Here is a 21668-nt window from a genome sequence, read left to right as displayed (position 1 = left end):
AATTAGCCTTTAAGCATTCTCAGTACAATTAGCCTTTAAGCATTCTCAGTACAATTAGCCTTTAAGCATTCTCAGTACAATTAGCCTTTAAGCATTCTCAGTACAATTAGCCTTTAAGCATTCTCAGTACAATTAGCCTTTAAGCATTCTCAGTACAATTAGCTTCATGCATTCTCAGTACAATTAGACTTCAAGCATTCTCAGTACAATTAGACTTCAAGCATTCTCAGTACAATTAGACTTCAAGCATTCCCTTCTCTCCTTCCTCCCTCTCTCTCCCTGCAGTCTGTTCGCAGTACTCGCGGGGTGTGTTTGCTATCTTCGGCCTGTACGACAAGCGTTCGGTGCACACCCTGACGTCGTTCTGCAGCGCTCTGCACATCTCCCTGGTCACGCCCAGTTTCCCCATGGAGGGGGAGGGCCAGTTCACCCTGCAGCTCCGCCCCTCTATCAGAGGAGCTCTGCTGTCCCTGCTGGACCACTACGACTGGAGTCGCTTCGTATTCCTCTACGACACAGACAGAGGTAAAAAAATGTCAATCAAACAATACCCAACAATTAATCAATCAATCAGTCAGTCAGTGAGTAGGTCAACCAGTCAGTTAATCTGTCAGTCAGTCAATCAATTAATCAATCAATCAGTCAGTCAGTAGGTCAACCAGTCAGTTAATCTGTCAGTCAGTCAGTCAATCAATTAATCAATCAATCAGTCAGTCAGTCAGTAGGTCAACCAGTCGGTTAATCTGTCAGTCAGTCAATCAATCTAATCAAATCAATCCAAGGGAAGCAGAAAAGAGGAAAGAGGAAGAGTGGAAAATGGAAGGGAGTGAGCAGGAACTCTACACCGCTCAACCCAGTAATTCACATAGTTCAACCCAGTCATTTATACAGCTCAACCCAGTAATTCACATAGTTCAACCCAGTCATTTATACAGCTCAACCCAGTAATTCACATAGTTCAACCCAGTCATTTATACAGCTCAACCCAGTAATTCACATAGTTCAACCCAGTCATTCATACAGCTCAACCCAGTAATTCGCATAGTTCAACCCAGTCATTCATACAGCTCAACCCAGTAATTCACACAGCTCAACCCAGTAATTCACAGAGTTCAACCCAGTCATTCATACAGCTCAACCCAGTAATTCACACAGCTCAACCCAGTAATTCACAGAGTTCAACCCAGTCATTCATACAGCTCAACCCAGTAATTCACACAGCTCAACCCAGTAATTCACAGAGTTTAACCCAGTCATTCATACAGCTCAACCCAGTAATTCACACAGCTCAACCCAGTAATTCACAGAGTTCAACCCAGTCATTCATACAGCTCAACCCAGTAATTCACACAGCTCAACCCAGTAATTCACACAGCTCAACCCAGTAATTCCCATAGTTTAACCCAGTCATTCATACAGCTCAACCCAGTAATTCATACAGCTCAACCCAGTAATTCACAGAGTTTAACCCAGTCATTCATACAGTTCAACCCAGTCATTCATACAGCTCAACCCAGTAATTCACACAGCTCAACCCAGTAATTCACACCACATCCCAGTAATTTACACAACTCAACCCAGTCATTAAGACTTCTGAACCCACTAATTCACCCAGCTCAACCCAGTCACTCACACAGCTCAACCCATTAATTCACACAGCTCAACCCAGTAATTCACACAGCTCAACCCATTCATTAACACAGCTCAACCCAGTAATTCACACAGCTCAACCCATTCATTAAGACTTCTGAACCCACTAAATTCACCCAGCTCAACCCAGTCACTCACACAGCTCAACCCAGTCATTCTCACAGCTCAACCCAGTAATTCACACAGCTCAACCCAGTCATTAACTCAGCTTGTTACTGAACTAACTGTGACTGTGATCATCTATGGAGAGGCTGACAGAGACTAAAGTGAGCTTGTTCCCCTTGATGCTGTGTGTGCTGACAGATTGGACACAGCTGATGCCCTCCGCTCCGGACTATCGTCATGGGAATATTCAGCACGGAACCCTAAACCAGACATTCCCACATTCACTCACCATGCCAGGGTCTCGATGCCCTCTGAGTGGCTAGCAGTGCCAGTCCCGCCACACGATGAATTTTCTCAGTGTGTGTGTGTCTCCCTTCTGCCAGTCTCTCTGTGGCCCGGCTTGGCTAGGTCGACACCAAGGGGATTGTAGGTGCGGTTTCCGCTTCACTCACCCGTGACTCGCCGAGGCAGTGCCGTTCATTAGCATTTCCCATCAGCCCCGTGCTGTCGGTAATGTGGTGGAAAATGGGCAGTAAGAGGGATCTGTTTTATGCTCCATGCTCTGCAGACAGCATTGCACACACACACGCACACATATACACACAAATACACACACATATACACTCACATATATACACACACACACACACAGATTTAGGTTCCACAGCTACTGGGGGTTCAAGCTTTTGAAACTGGGAGAAAGGCAGGTGGAAACACACTGAGGATTTTGTAGGCCTGCATGTGTTTTTGACTGGGAAGTCAAAAAGATCTGTTCCCAAGCCTTCTTTTATGTGTTCATGTGTCACCTGATGTTTGGGTCTATAAAGCTGTTTTTTTCATTGTTACATTTCTCCTGTTGTCTGTTGTATAGTCAGGGATAGGCTCCAGTCAGGAGACAGACACCCAGTCTGGACAGACAGACAGACAGACAGACAGACAGACAGACAGACAGACAGACAGACAGACAGACAGACAGACAGACAGACAGGTAAGCAGGCAGGCATAGACACAGGCAGGCAGACAGACAGACAGACAGACAGACAGACAGACAGACAGACAGACAGACAGACAGACAGACAGACAGACAGACAGACAGACAGACAGACAGACAGACAGAGACAGACAGGCAGAGACAGTAAGACAGACAGGCAGACAGACAGACATACTGTTAGCCTCCAGCTGAGGGGTGTTTACACAGGGACAGCTGTTGTTGATTGCTGCCGGGAGTGTTTGGGGGAACTGTGGACATAATGATGGAAGCATCAGGGTGAGAGAGACAAAGAGTGACAGAAAGACAGAGGGGAGACAGAGGGTGATAGAGAACGGCACAGACAGCAGAGGTGTCAGAGACAGGGGATCAGGACAGTACCTGGGGGCACAGTGACGGGTACTTTAGTATATGTGCTGCCGAAGCAAGCACAGTGACTTGTACTTTAGTGAAGGGTTGCACTAGACAGACAAGAAGAAAGAGGGACAGAGCGGGGATGCCAGTGAATGAAGGCATCTGGCATTTAGAGTGTTTTGCAATATTTCTGTTTTGTTTGATATTTCCAAGACACTGGTTTTGTTTACTTAAAATATTTTATCTATTTGTTTTATCTTCAGCTTCAATTTTCTAAAAATGTAATTTTTGGCATTTCTCCAGATTGATGATGTCTGGTTGTCTTTGTGTCTCTGATCTGTTGTCTAGGTTATGCCATCCTACAGGCAATCATGGAGCGAGCAGGTCAAAACGGTTGGCAGGTGAGCACCACATGGGCACACACATGCAAACACAGACACACACACACACACACACACAGGTTAATTGCTCTGACTCTGTGCAGGTGAGTGCCATCTGCGTGGAGAGTTTCAACGAGGCAGCGTACCGTCGTCTGCTAGAAGACCTGGACCGCCGGCAGGAGAGGAAGTATGTCATCGACCTGGAGCCTGAGAGACTGCAAAGCATTCTAGAACAGGTGAGTCTGATGAGAGAAAGCATTCTAGAACAGGTGAGCCTGAGAGACTGCAAAGCATTCTAGAACAGGTGAGTCTGATGAGAGACTGCAGAGCATTCTAGAACAGGTGAGTCTGATGAGAGACTGCAGAGCATTCTAGAACAGGTGAGTCTGATGAGAGACTGCAGAGCATTCTAGAACAGGTGAGTCTGAGAGATTGCAGAGCATTCTAGAACAGGTGAGTCTGAGAGACTGCAGAGCATTCTAGAACAGGTGAGTCTGATGAGAGACTGCAGAGCATTCTAGAACAGGTGAGTCTGATGAGAGACTGCAGAGCATTCTAGAACAGGTGAGTCTGAGAGATTGCAGAGCATTCTAGAACAGGTGAGTCTGAGAGACTGCAGAGCATTCTAGAACAGGTGAGTCTGATGAGAGACTGCAGAGCATTCTAGAACAGGTGAGTCTGATGAGAGACTGCAGAGCATTCTAGAACAGGTGAGTCTGAGAGACTGCAGAGCATTCTAGAACAGGTGAGTCTGATGAGAGACTGCAGAGCATTCTAGAACAGGTGAGTCCTGAGAGACTGCAAAGCATTCTAGAACAGGTGAGTCTGATGAGAGACTGCAGAGCATTCTAGAACAGGTGAGTCTGATGAGAGCTGCAGAGCATTCTAGAACAGGTGAGTCTGATGAGAGACTGCAGAGCATTCTAGAACAGGTGAGTCTGAGAGACTGCAGAGCATTCTAGAACAGGTGAGTCTGATGAGAGACTGCAAAGCATTCTAGAACAGGTGAGTCTGATGAGAGACTGCAGAGCATTCTAGAACAGGTGAGTCTGATGAGAGACTGCAGAGCATTCTAGAACAGGTGAGTCTGAGAGATTGCAGAGCATTCTAGAACAGGTGAGTCTGAGAGACTGCAGAGCATTCTAGAACAGGTGAGTCTGATGAGAGACTGCAGAGCATTCTAGAACAGGTGAGTCTGATGAGAGACTGCAGAGCATTCTAGAACAGGTGAGTCTGAGAGAGACTGCAGAGCATTCTAGAACAGGTGAGTCTGATGAGAGACTGCAGAGCATTCTAGAACAGGTGAGTCTGATGAGAGACTGCAGACCATTCTAGAACAGGTGAGTCTGATGAGAGACTGCAGAGCATTCTAGAACAGGTGAGTCTGAGAGATTGCAGAGCATTCTAGAACAGGTGAGTCTGAGAGACTGCAGAGCATTCTAGAACAGGTGAGTCTGATGAGAGACTGCAGAGCATTCTAGAACAGGTGAGTCTGATGAGAGACTGCAGAGCATTCTAGAACAGGTGAGTCTGAGAGGCTGCAGAGCATTCTAGAACAGGTGAGTCTGATGAGAGACTGCAGAGCATTCTAGAACAGGTGAGTCTGAGAGACTTCAGAGCATTCTAGAACAGGTGAGTCTGAGAGACTGCAGAGCATTCTAGAACAGGTGAGTCTGATGAGAGACTGCAGAGCATTCTAGAACAGGTGAGTCTGATGAGATACTGCAGAGCATTCTAGAACAGGTGAGTCTGATGAGAGACTGCAGAGCATTCTAGAACAGGTGAGTCAGATGAGAGACTGCAGAGCATTCTAGAACAGGTGACTACAGAACTCAACATCACACACCCTTACACACACACAATCTCTCTCTCAGCCTTGTGGTAGTTCATACGCATTAGTACCCCTCTCCTCCTCTCTTCACTGAACACAACTACTGACGGCCAGACTGTGACTCTAACAGTTGAGACAGGTGTGTCTGTCTGCCTCTTCTCTGCTGCTGTCATCTTTGACCCCAGCTCCAGGGTAATGTCCCATTGGTCAGCCATCTGTCACTACTTCCCTGTGCATGCATCATTTCCTCTTCTGGCCAGGTCTCCCTTCCTGTCTACTGGTCTGACAAATATGGGCAGACACACACCAGCAACTACAAGCATGGACACACGCACAAATACACACACAAACACACACCTGTGCAGTGGTCTGCCCAGGAACAGCAGGCTCAGTAGTATTGGCATGGATGGCATCATCAGTCCGACAGATTGCTCTCTCTCAATTTTAAAGGGCTTTATTGTCATGGGAAACATATGTTTACATTGCCAAATCAAGTGAAATAGATAATTAACAAAAGTGAAATAAACAATTTAAAAAAAATGTTTATCACAAAAGTTGTATTTACAATGGTTCGTTCTCCCCTCTTCTCCTCCTCTATTTTCCTCTTCTCTTCCTCTCTTTCTCCAGGCTGTTAGTGTGGGGAAACATGTCAAAGGCTACCATTACATCTTGGCCAACCTGGTAAGTGTGTGTGTGACTTCTTAGTGCATCCCAATAGTCTAAAGTGGTTTCATTTCCTTTCTGCTCCCCTGCTGCTCTCCTTCATCTCTGCTAACATGAACCAACTGAACAAGTGAAAGCATATACCCTTGTCCCCATCCACATTATATGTTTTTAGATTAGTGCAGATGAAAGAGAGGAGACGAGGAGAAGAGAGGAAGGGGAAGGTTGTGGTATGTACAGAGGGGTACAGGCAGGTGGCTGAGGTTTACCTTGTCTCTGAGGAAAATGTGAGTCAAATCTGAGCCAGACAGACAGAACCATGCCTTTGTGAGGAGAATGGTTTGAAGGCACTTCAGACAGTGCATTCCCTTTCTCTCTCCGTCCCCCACTCTCTCTTTCTCCTTCTCTCTCTCCTTCTCTCTCTCTCTAGCTTGGGAAAAGAAGGTGCATCCCTGTCTCAGAGCTTCTATTTTCAGGCAAAGCCAGGGTAATCTTCAAATGCAGTTGTGCCTAACACCTCTCTCTCTCTCTCTCCCTCTCTCTCTCTCTCCGCCTCCCCCTCCCCCTCTTCCTCTCCCTCGCTCTCTCCCCCTCCCTCTTCCTCTCCCTCTCTCTCCCCCTCCCCCTTCCTCTCCCTCCCTCTCTCTTCCTCTCCCTCTCCCTCCCCCTTCCTCTCCCTCCATCTCTCTCTCCCTCTCTCTCCCCTTCCCCCTCCCCTCCCCCTTCCTCTCCCTCTTCCTCTCCCTCTCCCTCTCTCTCCCCTCCCCCTCCCTCTCCCCTTCCTCTCCCTCTTCCTCTTCCTCTCCCTCTCTCTCTTCCTCTCCCTCTCTCTCCCCTCCCCCTTCCTCTCCCTCTCTCTCTTCCTTTCCCTCTCTCTCTTCTCTCCCTCTCTCTCTCCTCTCCCTTCCTCTCCTCTTCCTCTCCCTCTTCCTCTTCCTCTCCCTCTCTCTCTTCCTCTCCCTCTCTCTCTTCCTCTCCTCTCCCCCTCCCTCTCACTCTCTCTTCATCTCCCTCTCTCTTCATCTCCCTCTCTCTCTTCCTCTCCCTCTCTCTCTCCCCCTCCCTCTCCCCCTTCCTCTCCCTCTCCCTCTCCCTCTCTCTCCACTGTCTCTCTCCCATCAAGGGTTTTAAAGACATATCTCTAGAGAGATTTATGCATGGTGGGGCTAACATCACAGGGTTCCAGTTGGTTGACTTCAGTAAGCCAATAGTCCTCAAACTGATGCAGCGCTGGAACAAACTGGACCAGAGAGAGTACCCAGGCTCTGACATCCCACCCAAGGTACACACACACCACACTGCTGCAGATGGTTCTAGAATCATGTTGGGGAGAGAACTATTTTCTTCCGTCACAGCTCTTTAACCAATAACACTGACTCCGAGAAGCAGCAGGAAACACTCAGCTGTTAGACATAGTGTCCCACACCTCTCTCTCCCTCTCTCCAAATCAAAGGGCTTTATTGGCATGGGAAAAATATGTTACATGGACAAGCAAGTGAAATAGACATTAAACAAAAGTGAAATAAACAATTAAAAATTAACAGTAAGTGTTACACTATGCACAGTTATTTTCACGTCTCTCCAGAGATGTTTGATCGGGTTCAAGTCCAGGCTCAAGGACATTAAGAAACTTGTCCCAAAGCCACTCCTGCGTTGTCTTGGCTGTGTGCTTTGGGTCGTTTTCCTGTTGGAAGGTGAACCTTCACCCCAGTCGAGGTCCTGAGTGCTCTGAAGCAGGTTTTCATCAAGGATCTCTCTGTGCTTTGCTCCGTTCATCTTTGCCTCGATCCTGACTAGTCTCCCAGTCCCTGCCACTGAAAAACGTCCCTACAGCATGATGCTGCCACCACCGTGCTTCACCATAGGGATGGGGCTAGGTTTCCTCCAGACGTGACACTTGGGATTCAGGACAAAGAGTTCAATCTTGGTTTCATCAGACCAAAGAATCTTGTTTCTCATGGTCTCAAATAAAATAAAATGGTATTTGTCACTTGGCACATACAACAGGTATAGGCCTTACAGTGAAATGCTTACTTACGAGCCCTTAACTTGTTATGGCTGCAATCCCACTAACGAGATAAGTGTCATCAACAACCGCTGAATAGCATAGCGCTACATTCAATAAATATTACTACAAATATTTATATTAATTAAATCACAAGTGCAATATAGGAAAACACAGCTTAGCCTTTTGTTAATCCACCCGTCGTGTCAGATTTTGAAAATATGCTTTACAGCGAAAGCAATCCAAGCGTTTGTGTAAGTTTATCGATTGCACGACAAAACATTAAGTACACTTAGCATCAGGTAGCTTGGTCACGAAAATCAGAAAAGCAATCAAATTAATAGTTTACCTTTGATGATCTTCGGATGTTTTCACTCAGGAGACTCCCAGTTACACAACAAATGTTCCAGTTTGTTCCATAAAGATAATTGTTATATCCAAAATACCTCCTTTTGTTTGGCGCGTTATGTTCAGACATCCACAGGAAAGAGTGGTCATGACAACGCAGACGAAAATTCCAAATAGTTTCCATAATGTCCACAGAAACATGTCAAAGTTTTTTGTAATCAATCCTCAGGTTGTTTTTAAAATATATAATTGATAATATATCAACCGCAAATGCCTTTCAAAGTAGGAGAGGGAAAAGTAATACCTATCCAAACTCTGTTGCGTGAGCAAAACTCATGTGACCACTTGACGTGATGTTATCCTTCTGGCTCATTTTTTTTTAAAGCCTGAAACTATGTCTGAAGACTGTTGACAACTTGAGGAAGCGATAGGAAAAGGAATCTGGTTCATATCCCTTTAAATCCAGCAAAGGGAGGCTATGGAACATGGAGTTTTCAAAATAGAAGCCACTTCCTGTTTTGATTTTCCTCTGGGTTTCGCCTGCAATATCAGTTCTGTTATACTCACAGACAATATTTGGACAGTTTTGGAAACTTTAGAGTGTTTTCTATCCAATACTACTAATAATATGCATATATTCGCAACTGAGACTGAGGAGCAGGCCGTTTACAATAGGCACCTTTTCATCCAAGCTACTCAATACTGCCACTGCAGCCATAAAAAGTTAAACAACAATTCAGTTTTAAGAAAATCCCCCAAAAAGTAAGAGATGAGAATAACAAATAATTATAAAGTAGCAGAGTCTTTAAGTGCCTCTAAACGGGCTGTCATGTGCCTTACTGAGGAGTAGCTTCCATCTGGCCACTCTACCATAAAAGCATAAATGGTGAAGTGCTGCAGAGATGGTTGTCCTTCTGGAAAATTCACCCATCTCCACAGAGGAACTCTAGCGCTCTGTCAGAGTTACCATCGGGTTCTTGGTCACCTCCCTGACAAAGGCCCTTCTCCCCCGATTGTTCAGTTTGGCCGAGTGGCCAGCTCTGGAAGAGTCTTGGTGGTTCCAAACTTCTTCCATTTAAGAATAATGGAGGCCATTATGTTCTTGGGGACCTTCAAACCTGCAGATCTGTGCCTTGACACAATCCTTTCTCGGAGCTCTAAAGACAATTCCTTCCACCTCATGGCTTGGTGTATGCTCTGACATGCACATCATCTGTGGGACCATATATAGACAGGTGTGTGCCTTTCCAAATCATGTCCAATCAATTAAATTTACCACAGGTGGACTCCAATTAAGTTGTAGAAACATCTTAAGGATGTTCAATGGAAACAGGATGCATCTGAAATCAATATTGAGTCTCATAGTAAAAGGTCTGAAAATATCCGGAAGAATTATAGAAAGCTACGCCAGATAACAGAAATACTCATCATTAACTTTGACTAAAGATACATGATCTACATATAATTAAAGATACACTGGTTCTTAATGCAACCGCTGTGTCCGATTTTTTTTTTAAACATTACGGAAAAAGCCTACCATGCAATAATCTGAGACGGCGCTCAGACGTAAAAGTATTTCTCCGCCATGTTGGAGTCAACAGAAATACGAAATTACATAATAAATATTCCCTTACCTTTGATGATCTTTCATCAGAATGCAGTGCAAGGAGTCCTAGTTCCACAATAAATTGTTGTTTTGTTCCATAATGTCCAATACTAGTGTCCAAGTAGCTGCATATGCTATGACTTTCAGCTCACATGCCCAAAAACTGACTGCTGGTCCAGGATAACTTGCACGAAAACTTCCAAAAGATATAGTCCAGGTCGAATAAACTGGTCAAACTAAGTGGAGAATCAATCTTCAGGATGTTATTATCATATATATCCAATAACGTTCCAACCGGATCATACACTTTCAGCTGCAGCCAAATGGAACGACAGTGGCACCAACAGAGAAATGCGCCACAGGAAAATGGCATTCTGTCAGGACACTGACTATTTCCCCTCCCATTCGGTCAAAGTTCACAGCAAATGCTCCATTCCACGTTCTACTGAATGAGGAAATCTAGTGGAAGGCGTGGGAAGTGCTACCAGATCCATATCTTGTTGGGAAAGGAGGGGTGATGATGTCAAAGTTGCCTCACATTCAGAATTTCACTTCTTGTTTGGAAGATTGCCTGCACTATGAGTTCTGTTATACTCACATACATAATTAAAACAGTTTTATAAACTTCAGAGTGTTTTCTATCCAATAGTAATAATAATATGCATATATTAGCAATCTAGGACAGAGTAGGATGCAGTTCACTATGGGCAAGCAATTAATCCAAAGTGAAAATACTGCCCCCTATCCTCAACAAGTTTTAACTTGCTTCCCGACTCTCAGCGTTACAGATTCACATACCTTAAGGGAACTTTTCGACAATCACCGTATGGTTAGTGAGAAAGTCCATATTGCAAATGTAACGTCCCTTACTAGACGTCCGAAAACATTTTTAAAATTCGGGACGGCGTCGGGCGAGCGGCAGGGCCAGATCTACCGGGAAGTCATCAAATGAACTTTGTCGGACATTCGGTTTTCGTTTTATAAAATAATCAAATTTTGGTCCATTTTTCCGCTATGCCGGAAAATCCCACAAGAGGGCATAAGCAATCATATTGCAATTGGACAAAACATCCCGAATCACGACAGGCCATATCTCGAAAACTGAAAATATTTCGAAGCCGAAACTTGGTGAGCATAGGTTTGGCATAATGGGCAGTTGGCCCCGAACAAGATGGCGTCTAGGCCTCAACGGTTTTTGAGTTATGGCCATATTTCTGGGATTAAAGGTCCAAAATGAAAATAGAGAAATGATTTTTTCACTTCACGTCAAAGTCAAGGAGCCTCCGGTGTCAATAAAAAAAATCAGCCATTTATCTATCGTCATTTAAGAGAAATCGTACGATGACAGGTTTGTGATGTTCAGATATAGGTGGGTTTTTTTTCAACGGTTACAGATCCAGTTGCAGGGTGTTCATACGAATATTTTTAAAGTGTGCTGCGGAGCTCTGCGACATTTCTGTGATTTTCTATGATTTTCTGAAATAACACACACTCACTAAACCCTCCGTAAATAACTCAGTTCTTAACGTAAAGACTTAAAACTCAGGATTCTGTAAAGGCATACCCCAATGAGGATATGAGTTTATTTATAGCTTCCTGTGCCAACAGGAAGTGCCTTAAATGGTGTCATAGTGGCTGTATCCAAGGGTTAAAAAGGTCAGATCTTTTCAAAACTTCATATGTGATTAGGCAACCCTCCTGAACTGTAAAATCAGTCATTTCTCCCAACAGATGTCAAAGAAAAGCTCTCACACACACACACAGCAAGGAAGTAAGGGATTTCACCCCGTAGTGGACAAAAATGAATGGCAAGTTATTGGCATTGACCGAACCATGCACACATTGGCCAATACCACCCAAAGCGGCGTTGATTCATGCAAAGTTTACTGCTATTGCCATATGGGTATTGCCAGTTGTAACACTTCAAAAATCCAACAGGTGGCGATTGCACTCCACCATGGTTTTTCATATTGGTATTGGACTCCAAGTCAACATCCAAAAGCCAAATTTTGAAAAAACGAATTTTTGAAAAAAACGTATCACCCCTTAAAAAAGTGCTTTCTGGACCGTTTTTCGAAATTCTTTCGCTTTTTTGACAATTACACATGTATAAGAACTGTATGAAAATACTTTTGTCCAATTTTATTAACATAATTTTTTTAATTTTTTTACTTGCGCATATTGCATATGTTTTGTCCATTTGCAATATGATTTCATAGGAAGTCAGAAGTCAAAAGTCAAAAATTCTTAAATTTCATAAAAAACTTCACACACCCCTAAAAAAGTGCTTTCTGGACCGTTTTTCGAAATTTTTTCGCATTTTGTGTCAGTTACACACGTATAAGAACTGTATCAACATACTTTAGTCATATTTTATTATCATAATTTTTTTTTTTTTTTTACTTGCGCATATTGCATGTGTTTTGTCCATCTGCAATATGATTTCATAGGAAGTCAGAAGTCAAAAGTCAAAAATTATTAAATTTCATAAAAAACTTCACACACCCCTAAAAAAGTGCTTTCTGGACCGTTTTTCGAAATTTTTTCGCATTTTGTGTCAGTTACACACGTATAAGAACTGTATCAACATACTTTAGTCATATTTTATTATTATAATGTTTTTGTTTTTTTTTTTGCTTGTGCATAAGGCATATGTTTTGTGGGGGCCAAATGTCATAAGAAATTTGACATGCTCAAAAATCCTTCAGAAATGCAAAATTGACTGGCCTGATGAACTCGGGATGGCCGGGCAGTGATTGTTGTTCCTTTCAATCACTCGTGGTGTTGATTTCATCATGTCCATTTGTTTATGTTTTCTCACTTTTGCAAAGTCACTGTGCATTTGCCATATGGTTAACTGGGCATTCACCATCACCAATTTGTCATGCCATAAAAATCATGCAGGAATGCCAAATTGACTGGCCCGATGAACTCGGGATGGCTGGGCAGTGATTCTGGTACCTCTCCATCGCTCGTTTGGGTTGATTTCAGAATGTCGCTTTTGGTGATGGTACCTCACTGTTAAAACATATTGCAAATGTTCCTTACTTTTTCAAAGTCACTGAAAATTTTTGCAGGAATGCCAAATTGACTGGCCCGATGACCTCGGGATGGCTTGGCAGTGATTCTGGTACCTCTCCATCACTCGTTATGGTCGATTCCAGAATGTCCATTTGGTGATTTTTCTCACTCTTTCAAAGTCACTGTGCATTTGCCATATGGTTAACTGGGCAGTCACCATCACCAATTTGTCATGCTATAAAAATCATGCAGGAATGCCAAATTGACTGGCCCGATGACCTCGGGATGGCTGGGCAGTGATACTGGTACCTCTCCATCGCTCGTTTGGGTTGATTTCAGAATGTCGCTTTTGGTGATGGTACCTCACTGTTAAAACATATTGCAAATGTTCCTTACTTTTGCAAAGTCACTAAAAAATTTTGCAGGAATGCCAAATTGACTGGCCCGATGACCTCGGGATGTCTGGGCAGTGATTCTGGTACCTCTCCATCGCTCGTTAGGGTTGATTCCAGAATGTCCATTTGGTGATTTTTCTCACTCTTTCAAAGTCACTGTGCATTTGCCATATGGTTAACTGGGCAGTCACCATCACCAATTTGTCATGCTATAAAAATCATGCAGGAATGCCAAATTGACTGGCCCGATGACCTCGGGATGGCTGGGCAGTGATACTGGTACCTCTCCATGGCTCGTTTGGGTTGATTTCAGAATGTCGCTTTTGGTGATGGTACCTCACTGTTAAAACATATTGCAAATGTTCCTTACTTTTGCAAAGTCACTGAAAATTTTTGCAGGAATGCCAAATTGACTGGCCCGATGACCTCGGGATGGCTGGGCAGTGATACTGGTACCTCTTCATGGCTCGTTTGGGCTGATTTCAGAATGTCGCTTTTGGTGATGGTACCTCACCGCTTAAACATATTGCAAATGTTCCTTACTTTTGCAAAGTCACAAAAAATTCTTGCAGGAATGCCAAATTGACTGGCCCGATGACCTCGGGATGGCTGGGCAGTGATACTGGTACCTCTCCATCGCTCGTTTGGGCTGATTTCAGAATGTCCATTTGGTGATTTTTCTCACTCTTTCAAAGTCACTGTGCATTTGCCATATGGTTAACTGGGCAGTCACCATCACCAATTTGTCATGCTATAAAAATCATGCAGGAATGCCAAATTGACTGGCCCGATGACATAGGGATGTCTGGGCAGTGATACTGGTACCTCTCCATGGCTCGTTTGGGTTGATTTCAGAATGTCGCTTTTGGTGATGGTACCTCACTGTTAAAACATATTGCAAATGTTCCTTACTTTTGCAAAGTCACTGAAAATTTTTGCAGGAATGCCAAATTGACTGGCCCGATGACCTCGGGATGGCTTGGCAGTGATTCTGGTACCTCTCCATCACTCGTTATGGTCGATTCCAGAATGTCCATTTGGTGATTTTTCTCACTCTTTCAAAGTCACTGTGCATTTGCCATATGGTTAACTGGGCAGTCACCATCACCAATTTGTCATGCTATAAAAATCATGCAGGAATGCCAAATTGACTGGCCCGATGACCTCGGGATGGCTGGGCAGTGATACTGGTACCTCTTCATGGCTCGTTTGGGCTGATTTCAGAATGTCGCTTTTGGTGATGGTACCTCACCGCTTAAACATATTGCAAATGTTCCTTACTTTTGCAAAGTCACAAAAAATTCTTGCAGGAATGCCAAATTGACTGGCCCGATGACCTCGGGATGGCTGGGCAGTGATACTGGTACCTCTCCATCGCTCGTTTGGGCTGATTTCAGAATGTCCATTTGGTGATTTTTCTCACTCTTTCAAAGTCACTGTGCATTTGCCATATGGTTAACTGGGCAGTCACCATCACCAATTTGTCATGCTATAAAAATCATGCAGGAATGCCAAATTGACTGGCCCGATGACATAGGGATGTCTGGGCAGTGATACTGGTACCTCTCCATGGCTCGTTTGGGTTGATTTCAGAATGTCGCTTTTGGTGATGGTACCTCACTGTTAAAACATATTGCAAATGTTCCTTACTTTTGCAAAGTCACTGAAAATTTTTGCAGGAATGCCAAATTGACTGGCCCGATGACCTCGGGATGGCTTGGCAGTGATTCTGGTACCTCTCCATCACTCGTTTGGGTTGATTCCAGAATGTCCATTTGGTGATTTTTCTCACTCTTTCAAAGTCACTGTGCATTTGCCATATGGTTAACTGGGCAGTCACCATCACCAATTTGTCATGCTATAAAAATCATGCAGGAATGCCAAATTGACTGGCCCGATGACCTCGGGATGGCTGGGCAGTGATACTGGTACCTCTCCATGGCTCGTTTGGGCTGATTTCAGAATGTCGCTTTTGGTGATGGTACCTCACTGTTAAACATATTGCAAATGTTCCTTACTTTTGCAAAGTCACAAAAAATTCTTGCAGGAATGCCAAATTGACTGGCCCGATGACCTCGGGATGGCTGGGCAGTGATACTGGTACCTCTCCATCGCTCGTTTGGGCTGATTTCAGAATGTCCATTTGGTGATTTTTCTCACTCTTTCAAAGTCACTGTGCATTTGCCATATGGTTAACTGGGCAGTCACCATCACCAATTTGTCATGCTATAAAAATCATGCAGGAATGCCAAATTGACTGGCCCGATGACATAGGGATGTCTGGGCAGTGATACTGGTACCTCTCCATGGCTCGTTTGGGTTGATTTCAGAATGTCGCTTTTGGTGATGGTACCTCACTGTTAAAACATATTGCAAATGTTCCTTACTTTTGCAAAGTCACTGAAAATTTGTGCAGGAATGCCAAATTGACTGGCCCGATGACCTCGGGATGTCTGGGCAGTGATACTGGTACCTCTCCATGGCTCTTTTGGGTTGATTTCAGAATGTCGCTTTTGGTGATGGTACCTCACCGCTTAAACATATTGCTAATGGACAAGAGTCACCTGCAAGTCACTGTCCATCAGTCAATTTGATATCATTCAAAGCTAACTATTGGAGGCACTGTCAGTCTCTACGCACCCCAATGATACGTCCCTCCATCCATGTTGTGTATCTGTGTGATTTAGTTTTCCTTTGAATTTTGTTGGGAAAAATGACTGATTTACAGTTCATGGGGTTGCCTAATCATATATATGAAGTTTTGGAAAGATCTGATATTTTTAACCCCTCCAAACAGCCCATGAGACACCAATTATGGCACTTCCGGTTGGCACAGGAAGCTGTAACTCAACATACATCCTCATTGGGCTATTCCATTAGAGAATCCTGAGTTTTAAGTCTTTACCATTAAAACTGACTGATTTACACAGGGTTCAATGCACTATGTCCATCAAATTGCAGGCAGTGTATGGGTATACACTTTTAGGGCGATTTGAACCACTTCCGGTTGGTCCAGGAAGCTTAGAATCGACACAGGTAGACCTTATAGTGGTCTGATGGACTGGTACCAAAGACAGGTTCATACAACATTCATAACCCATATAGACTCCAGGTTGTATTTAGTGGAGCAGCCAATATATTCCTATGGGGAGAGAAGTCAATGAACACTGTTTTTATGTAAACACCTTCTTTTGACTGTGAAGGGTTAATGTCACACGGTCAAGGATAGGCTTGGACAGATCAGGAGGACCTTAGGAACAGTCCTGTGGTTGAATTGTCTTTCTAAACCTAACGGTTCCGCCGCTGTCACCCAAAATCAAATGACGTACTGGTGAAGGCTTAATATTGGGCCTATTTTTCTCATGGTCGCCGCGCTCAGACCGAGCGAGCTACGGTCAAGCGGGGCGCCTCGTTGGACTCGGCACAGTCTGGACTCTATGGTCATGCCATTGTTTGTGTTGATTTCAGAATGTCCATTTGGTCATGTTTTCTCACTTTTGCAAAGTCACTGTGCATTTGCCATATGGTTAACTGGGCAGTCACCATCACCAATTTGTCATGCCATAAAAATCATGCAGGAATGCCAAATTGACTGGCCCGATGACCTCAGGATGGCTGGGCAGTGATACTGGTACCTCTCCATCGCTCGTTTGGGTTGATTTCAGAATGTCGCTTTTGGTGATGGTACCTCACCACTTAAACATATTGCTAATGGACAAGAGTCACCTGCAAGTCACCGTCCATCAGTCAATTTGATATCATTCTGACACCAAACTGATACAAACTGACACCAAACCCACTTTTCCCAACTCATTTAGGAGCCAAGTATAACATACTTCAGAGCTGGCCCAAAATTCACAAGGCCTTCGGTACAAAACATTAAAAAACCATAAAACACATAGTTACTTTCTAGCTGCGGGGCCAGTTCGGACATTATGTGTAGTCCTATGTGAGGCGACCCCGAATCCCGAGTTTCGGCCCGATAGGTCATTTGGTGTCCGAGTAAAAGCCTAATTGGTGCTGAAAATCCACTTTTTTCAATGCCTTGCTACGGGGTCCTTGAATGAGCTATCGGACCGAGATGTTGGGTTCTGTCTCTATGGGCAGAGACGGTCACAATGCACCTAGTCTTGTGTCTCTGGGACATTTCTAAATGTCGCCATTTTCGTAATGGTCAAAATGAATTGAAGTCATTGCAAATGTTCGACGCTGTTTCTCGGTCCGAGAACCTCCTAGAGCGCCGTAACTCACCACGCACTATCTACCTGAGGTCTAGAACAGGATTCTAAAGTTTCGGAACTCTAGGTCTGACGGTTCTTTTTTAGCTCGAACAAAGCTAACTATTGGAGGCACTGTCAGTCTCTACACACCCCAATACGTCCCTCCATCCAAGTTGTGTATCTGTGTGATTTATTTTTCCTTTGAATTTTTATGGGAAAAATGACTGATTTACAGTTCATGGGGGTTGTCTAATCACACATATGAAGTTTTGGACAGATCTGATTTTTTAACCCTTCCAAACAGCCCCTGAGACACCAATTATGGCACTTCCGGTTGGCACAGGAAGCTATAAATACACACATGTCTTGACTGACATAGAAACCTAGGGAATCCTGAGTTTTAAGTCTTTAAGTTGAGAATTGACTGATCTACACAGGGTTGAATAATGCAGAGGCCTCGGCACCTTTCGAGGTGATGTACATCCAAATACCTTTTGGGTCAATTTAACCACTTCCGGTTGCTCCAGGAAGCTTAGAATCGACACAGGTAGACCTCATAGTGGTCTGATGGAATGTCATAGAAGACAGGTTCATACAGCATTCATAACCCATAAAGACCCCAGGTTGTATTTAGGGGAGCAGGCAATGTATTCCTATGGGGAGAGAAGTCAATGCACACTGTTTTTTTGTAAACACCTTCTTTTAACTGTGAAAGGTTAATGCCACACAGTCAAGGTTAGGCTTGCACAGATCAGGAGGACCTTAGGAACAGTCCTGTGTTTGAATTGTCCTTCTAAACCTAACGGTTCCGCCGCTGTCACCCAAAATCAAATAACATTGTGGTGCAGGCTTCATTGTGGGCCTATTTTTCTCATGGTCGCTGCGCTCAGACCGAGCGAGCTACGGTCAGCGGGGCACCTCGTTGGACTCGGCACGGCCTTGGGATTATGTTTATGCCATTGCCTGCTCTCTGTGTCTTTAAACACCACGCTTTGTCACTCCATCCTTGCTGTGTGTGTGTGTGAGAGCTTTTCTTTGACATCTGTTGGGAAAAATGACTGATTTACAGTTCATGGGGGTTGTCTAATCACACATATGAAGTTTTGGACAGATCTGATTTTTTTAACCCTTCCAAACAGCCCCTGAGTCACCAATTATGGCACTTCCGGTTGGCACAGGAAGCTATAAATACACACATGTCTTGACTGACATAGAAACCTAGGGAATCCTGAGTTTTAAGTCTTTAAGTTGAGAATTGACTGATCTACACAGGGTTGAAAAATGCAGAGGCCTCGGCACCTTTCGAGGTGATGTACATCCAAATACCTTTTGGGTCAATCTAACCACTTCCGGTTGCTCCAGGAAGCTTAGAATCGACACAGGTAGACCTCATAGTGGTCTGATGGAATGTCATAGAAGACAGGTTCATACAGCATTCATAACCCATAAAGACCCCAGGTTGTATTTAGGGGAGCAGGCAATGTATTCCTATGGGGAGAGAAGTCAATGCACACTGTTTTTTTGTAAACACCTTCTTTTAACTGTGAAAGGTTAATGCCACACAGTCAAGGTTAGGCTTGCACAGATCGGGAGGACCTTAGGAACAGTCCTGTGTTTGAATTGTCCTTCTAAACCTAACGGTTCCGCCGCTGTCACCCAAAATCCAATGACATTGTGGTGCAGGCATCATTGTGGGCCTATTTTTCTCATGGTCGCTGCGCTCAGACCGAGCGAGCTACGGTCAAGAGGGGCACCTCGTTGGACTCGGCACGGCCTTGGGATTATGTTTATGCCATTGCCTGCTCTCTGTGTCTTTAAACACCACGCTTTGTCACTCCATCCTTGCTGTGTGTGTGTGTGAGAGCTTTTCTTTGACATCTGTTGGGAAAAATGACTGATTTACAGTTCATGGGGGTTGTCTAATCACACATATGAAGTTTTGGACAGATCTGATTTTTTTAACCCTTCCAAACAGCCCCTGAGTCACCAATTATGGCACTTCCGGTTGGCACAGGAAGCTGTAACTCAACATACATCCTCATTGGGCTATTCCATTAGAGAATCCTGAGTTTTAAGTCTTTACCATGAAAACTGACTGATTTACACAGGGTTCAATGCAATATGTCCATCAAATTGCAGGCAGTGTATGGGTATACACTTTTAGGGCGATTTGAACCACTTCCGGTTGGTCCAGGAAGCTTAGAATCGACACAGGTAGACCTTATAGTGGTCTGATGGACTGGTACCAAAGACAGGTTCATACAACATTCATAACCCATATAGACTCCAGGTTGTATTTAGTGGAGCAGCCAATATATTCCTATGGGGAGAGAAGTCAATGAACACTGTTTTTATGTAAACACCTTCTTTTGACTGTGAAGGGTTAATGTCACACGGTCAAGGATAGGCTTGGACAGATCAGGAGGACCTTAGGAACAGTCCTGTGGTTGAATTGTCTTTCTAAACCTAACGGTTCCGCCGCTGTCACCCAAAATCAAATGACGTACTGGTGAAGGCTTAATATTGGGCCTATTTTTCTCATGGTCGCGCGCTCAGACCGAGCGAGCTACGGTCAAGCGGGGACCTCGTTGGACTCGGCACAGTCTGGACTCTATGGTGATGCCATTGTTTGTGTTGATTTCAGAATGTCCATTTGGTCATGTTTTCTCACTTTTGCAAAGTCACTGTGCATTTGCCATATGGTTAACTGGGCAGTCACCATCACCAATTTGTCATGCCATAAAAATCATGCAGGAATGCCAAAATGACTGGCCCGATGACATAGGGATGGCTGGGCAGTGATTTTGGTACCTCTCCATCGCTCGTTTGGGTTGATTTCAGAATGTCGCTTTTGGTGATGGTACCTCACTGTTAAAACATATTGCAAATGTTCCTTACTTTTGCAAAGTCACTGAAAATTTGTGCAGGAATGCCAAATTGACTGGCCCGATGACCTCAGGATGGCTGGGCAGTGATACTGGTACCTCTCCATGGCTCGTTTGGGTTGATTTCAGAATGTCGCTTTTGGTGATGGTACCTCACTGTTAAAACATATTGCAAATGTTCCTTACTTTTGCAAAGTCACTGAAAATTTTTGCAGGAATGCCAAATTGACTGGCCAGATGACCTCAGGATGGCTGGGCAGTGATACTGGTACCTCTCCATGGCTCGTTTGGGTTGATTTCAGAATGTCGCTTTTGGTGATGGTACCTCACTGTTAAAACATATTGCAAATGTTCCTTACTTTTGCAAAGTCACTGAAAATTTTTGCAGGAATGCCAAATTGACTGGCCCGATGACCTCGGGATGGCTGGGCAGTGATACTGGTACCTCTCCATGGCTCGTTTGGGTTGATTTCAGAATGTCGCTTTTGGTGATGGTACCTCACTGTTAAAACATATTGCAAATGTTCCTTACTTTTGCAAAGTCACTGAAAATTTGTGCAGGAATGCCAAATTGACTGGCCCGATGAACTCGGGATGGCTTGGCAGTGATTCTGGTACCTCTCCATCACTCGTTAGGGTTGATTTCAGAATGTCCATTTGGTCATGTTTTCTCACTTTTGCAAAGTCACTGTGCATTTGCCATATGGTTAACTGGGCAGTCACCATCACCAATTTGTCATGCCATAAAAATCATGCAGGAATGCCAAATTGACTGGCCCGATGACATAGGGATGTCTGGGCAGTGATACTGGTACCTCTCCATCGCTCGTTTGGGTTGATTTCAAATGTCGCTTTTGGTGATGGTACCTCACCGCTTAAACATATTGCTAATGGACAAGAGTCACCTGCAAGTCACCGTCCATCAGTCAATTTGATATCATTCTGACACCAAACTGATACAAACTGACACCAAACCCACTTTTCCCAACTCATTTAGGAGCCAAGTATAACATACTTCAGAGCTGGCCCAAAATTCACAAGGCCTTCGGTACAAAACATTAAAAAACCATAAAACACATAGTTACTTTCTAGCTGCGGGGCCAGTTCGGACATTATGTGTAGTCCTATGTGAGGCGACCCCGAATCCCGAGTTTCGGCCCGATAGGTCATTTGGTGTCCGAGTAAAAGCCTAATTGGTGCTGAAAATCCACTTTTTT

At 44.2% G+C, this 21668-nt stretch overlaps 1 protein-coding gene across 1 annotated transcript in view; it reads left to right on the top strand.

Annotated features, from left to right (window-relative positions):
* The first annotated feature begins 331 nt into the window (after positions 1-331).
* LOC135553140 (glutamate receptor 4-like) overlaps positions 332-21668 on the top strand; it is a 97735-nt gene continuing 76398 nt past the window's right edge. The window contains exons 1-5 of the mRNA XM_064985282.1: positions 332-525; positions 3446-3498; positions 3582-3713; positions 5936-5989; positions 7095-7253. Of these exons, the coding sequence (XP_064841354.1) occupies positions 408-525; positions 3446-3498; positions 3582-3713; positions 5936-5989; positions 7095-7253 (516 nt within the window). The 5' untranslated portion in view covers positions 332-407. The remainder of the gene's footprint in view (positions 526-3445; positions 3499-3581; positions 3714-5935; positions 5990-7094; positions 7254-21668) is intronic.

This window comes from Oncorhynchus masou, chromosome 13 (genome assembly GCF_036934945.1).
Source record: "Oncorhynchus masou masou isolate Uvic2021 chromosome 13, UVic_Omas_1.1, whole genome shotgun sequence".
In the NCBI taxonomy this organism is placed as follows: domain Eukaryota; kingdom Metazoa; phylum Chordata; class Actinopteri; order Salmoniformes; family Salmonidae; genus Oncorhynchus; species Oncorhynchus masou.
This window is presented reverse-complemented; position numbering and strand designations above follow the sequence as displayed.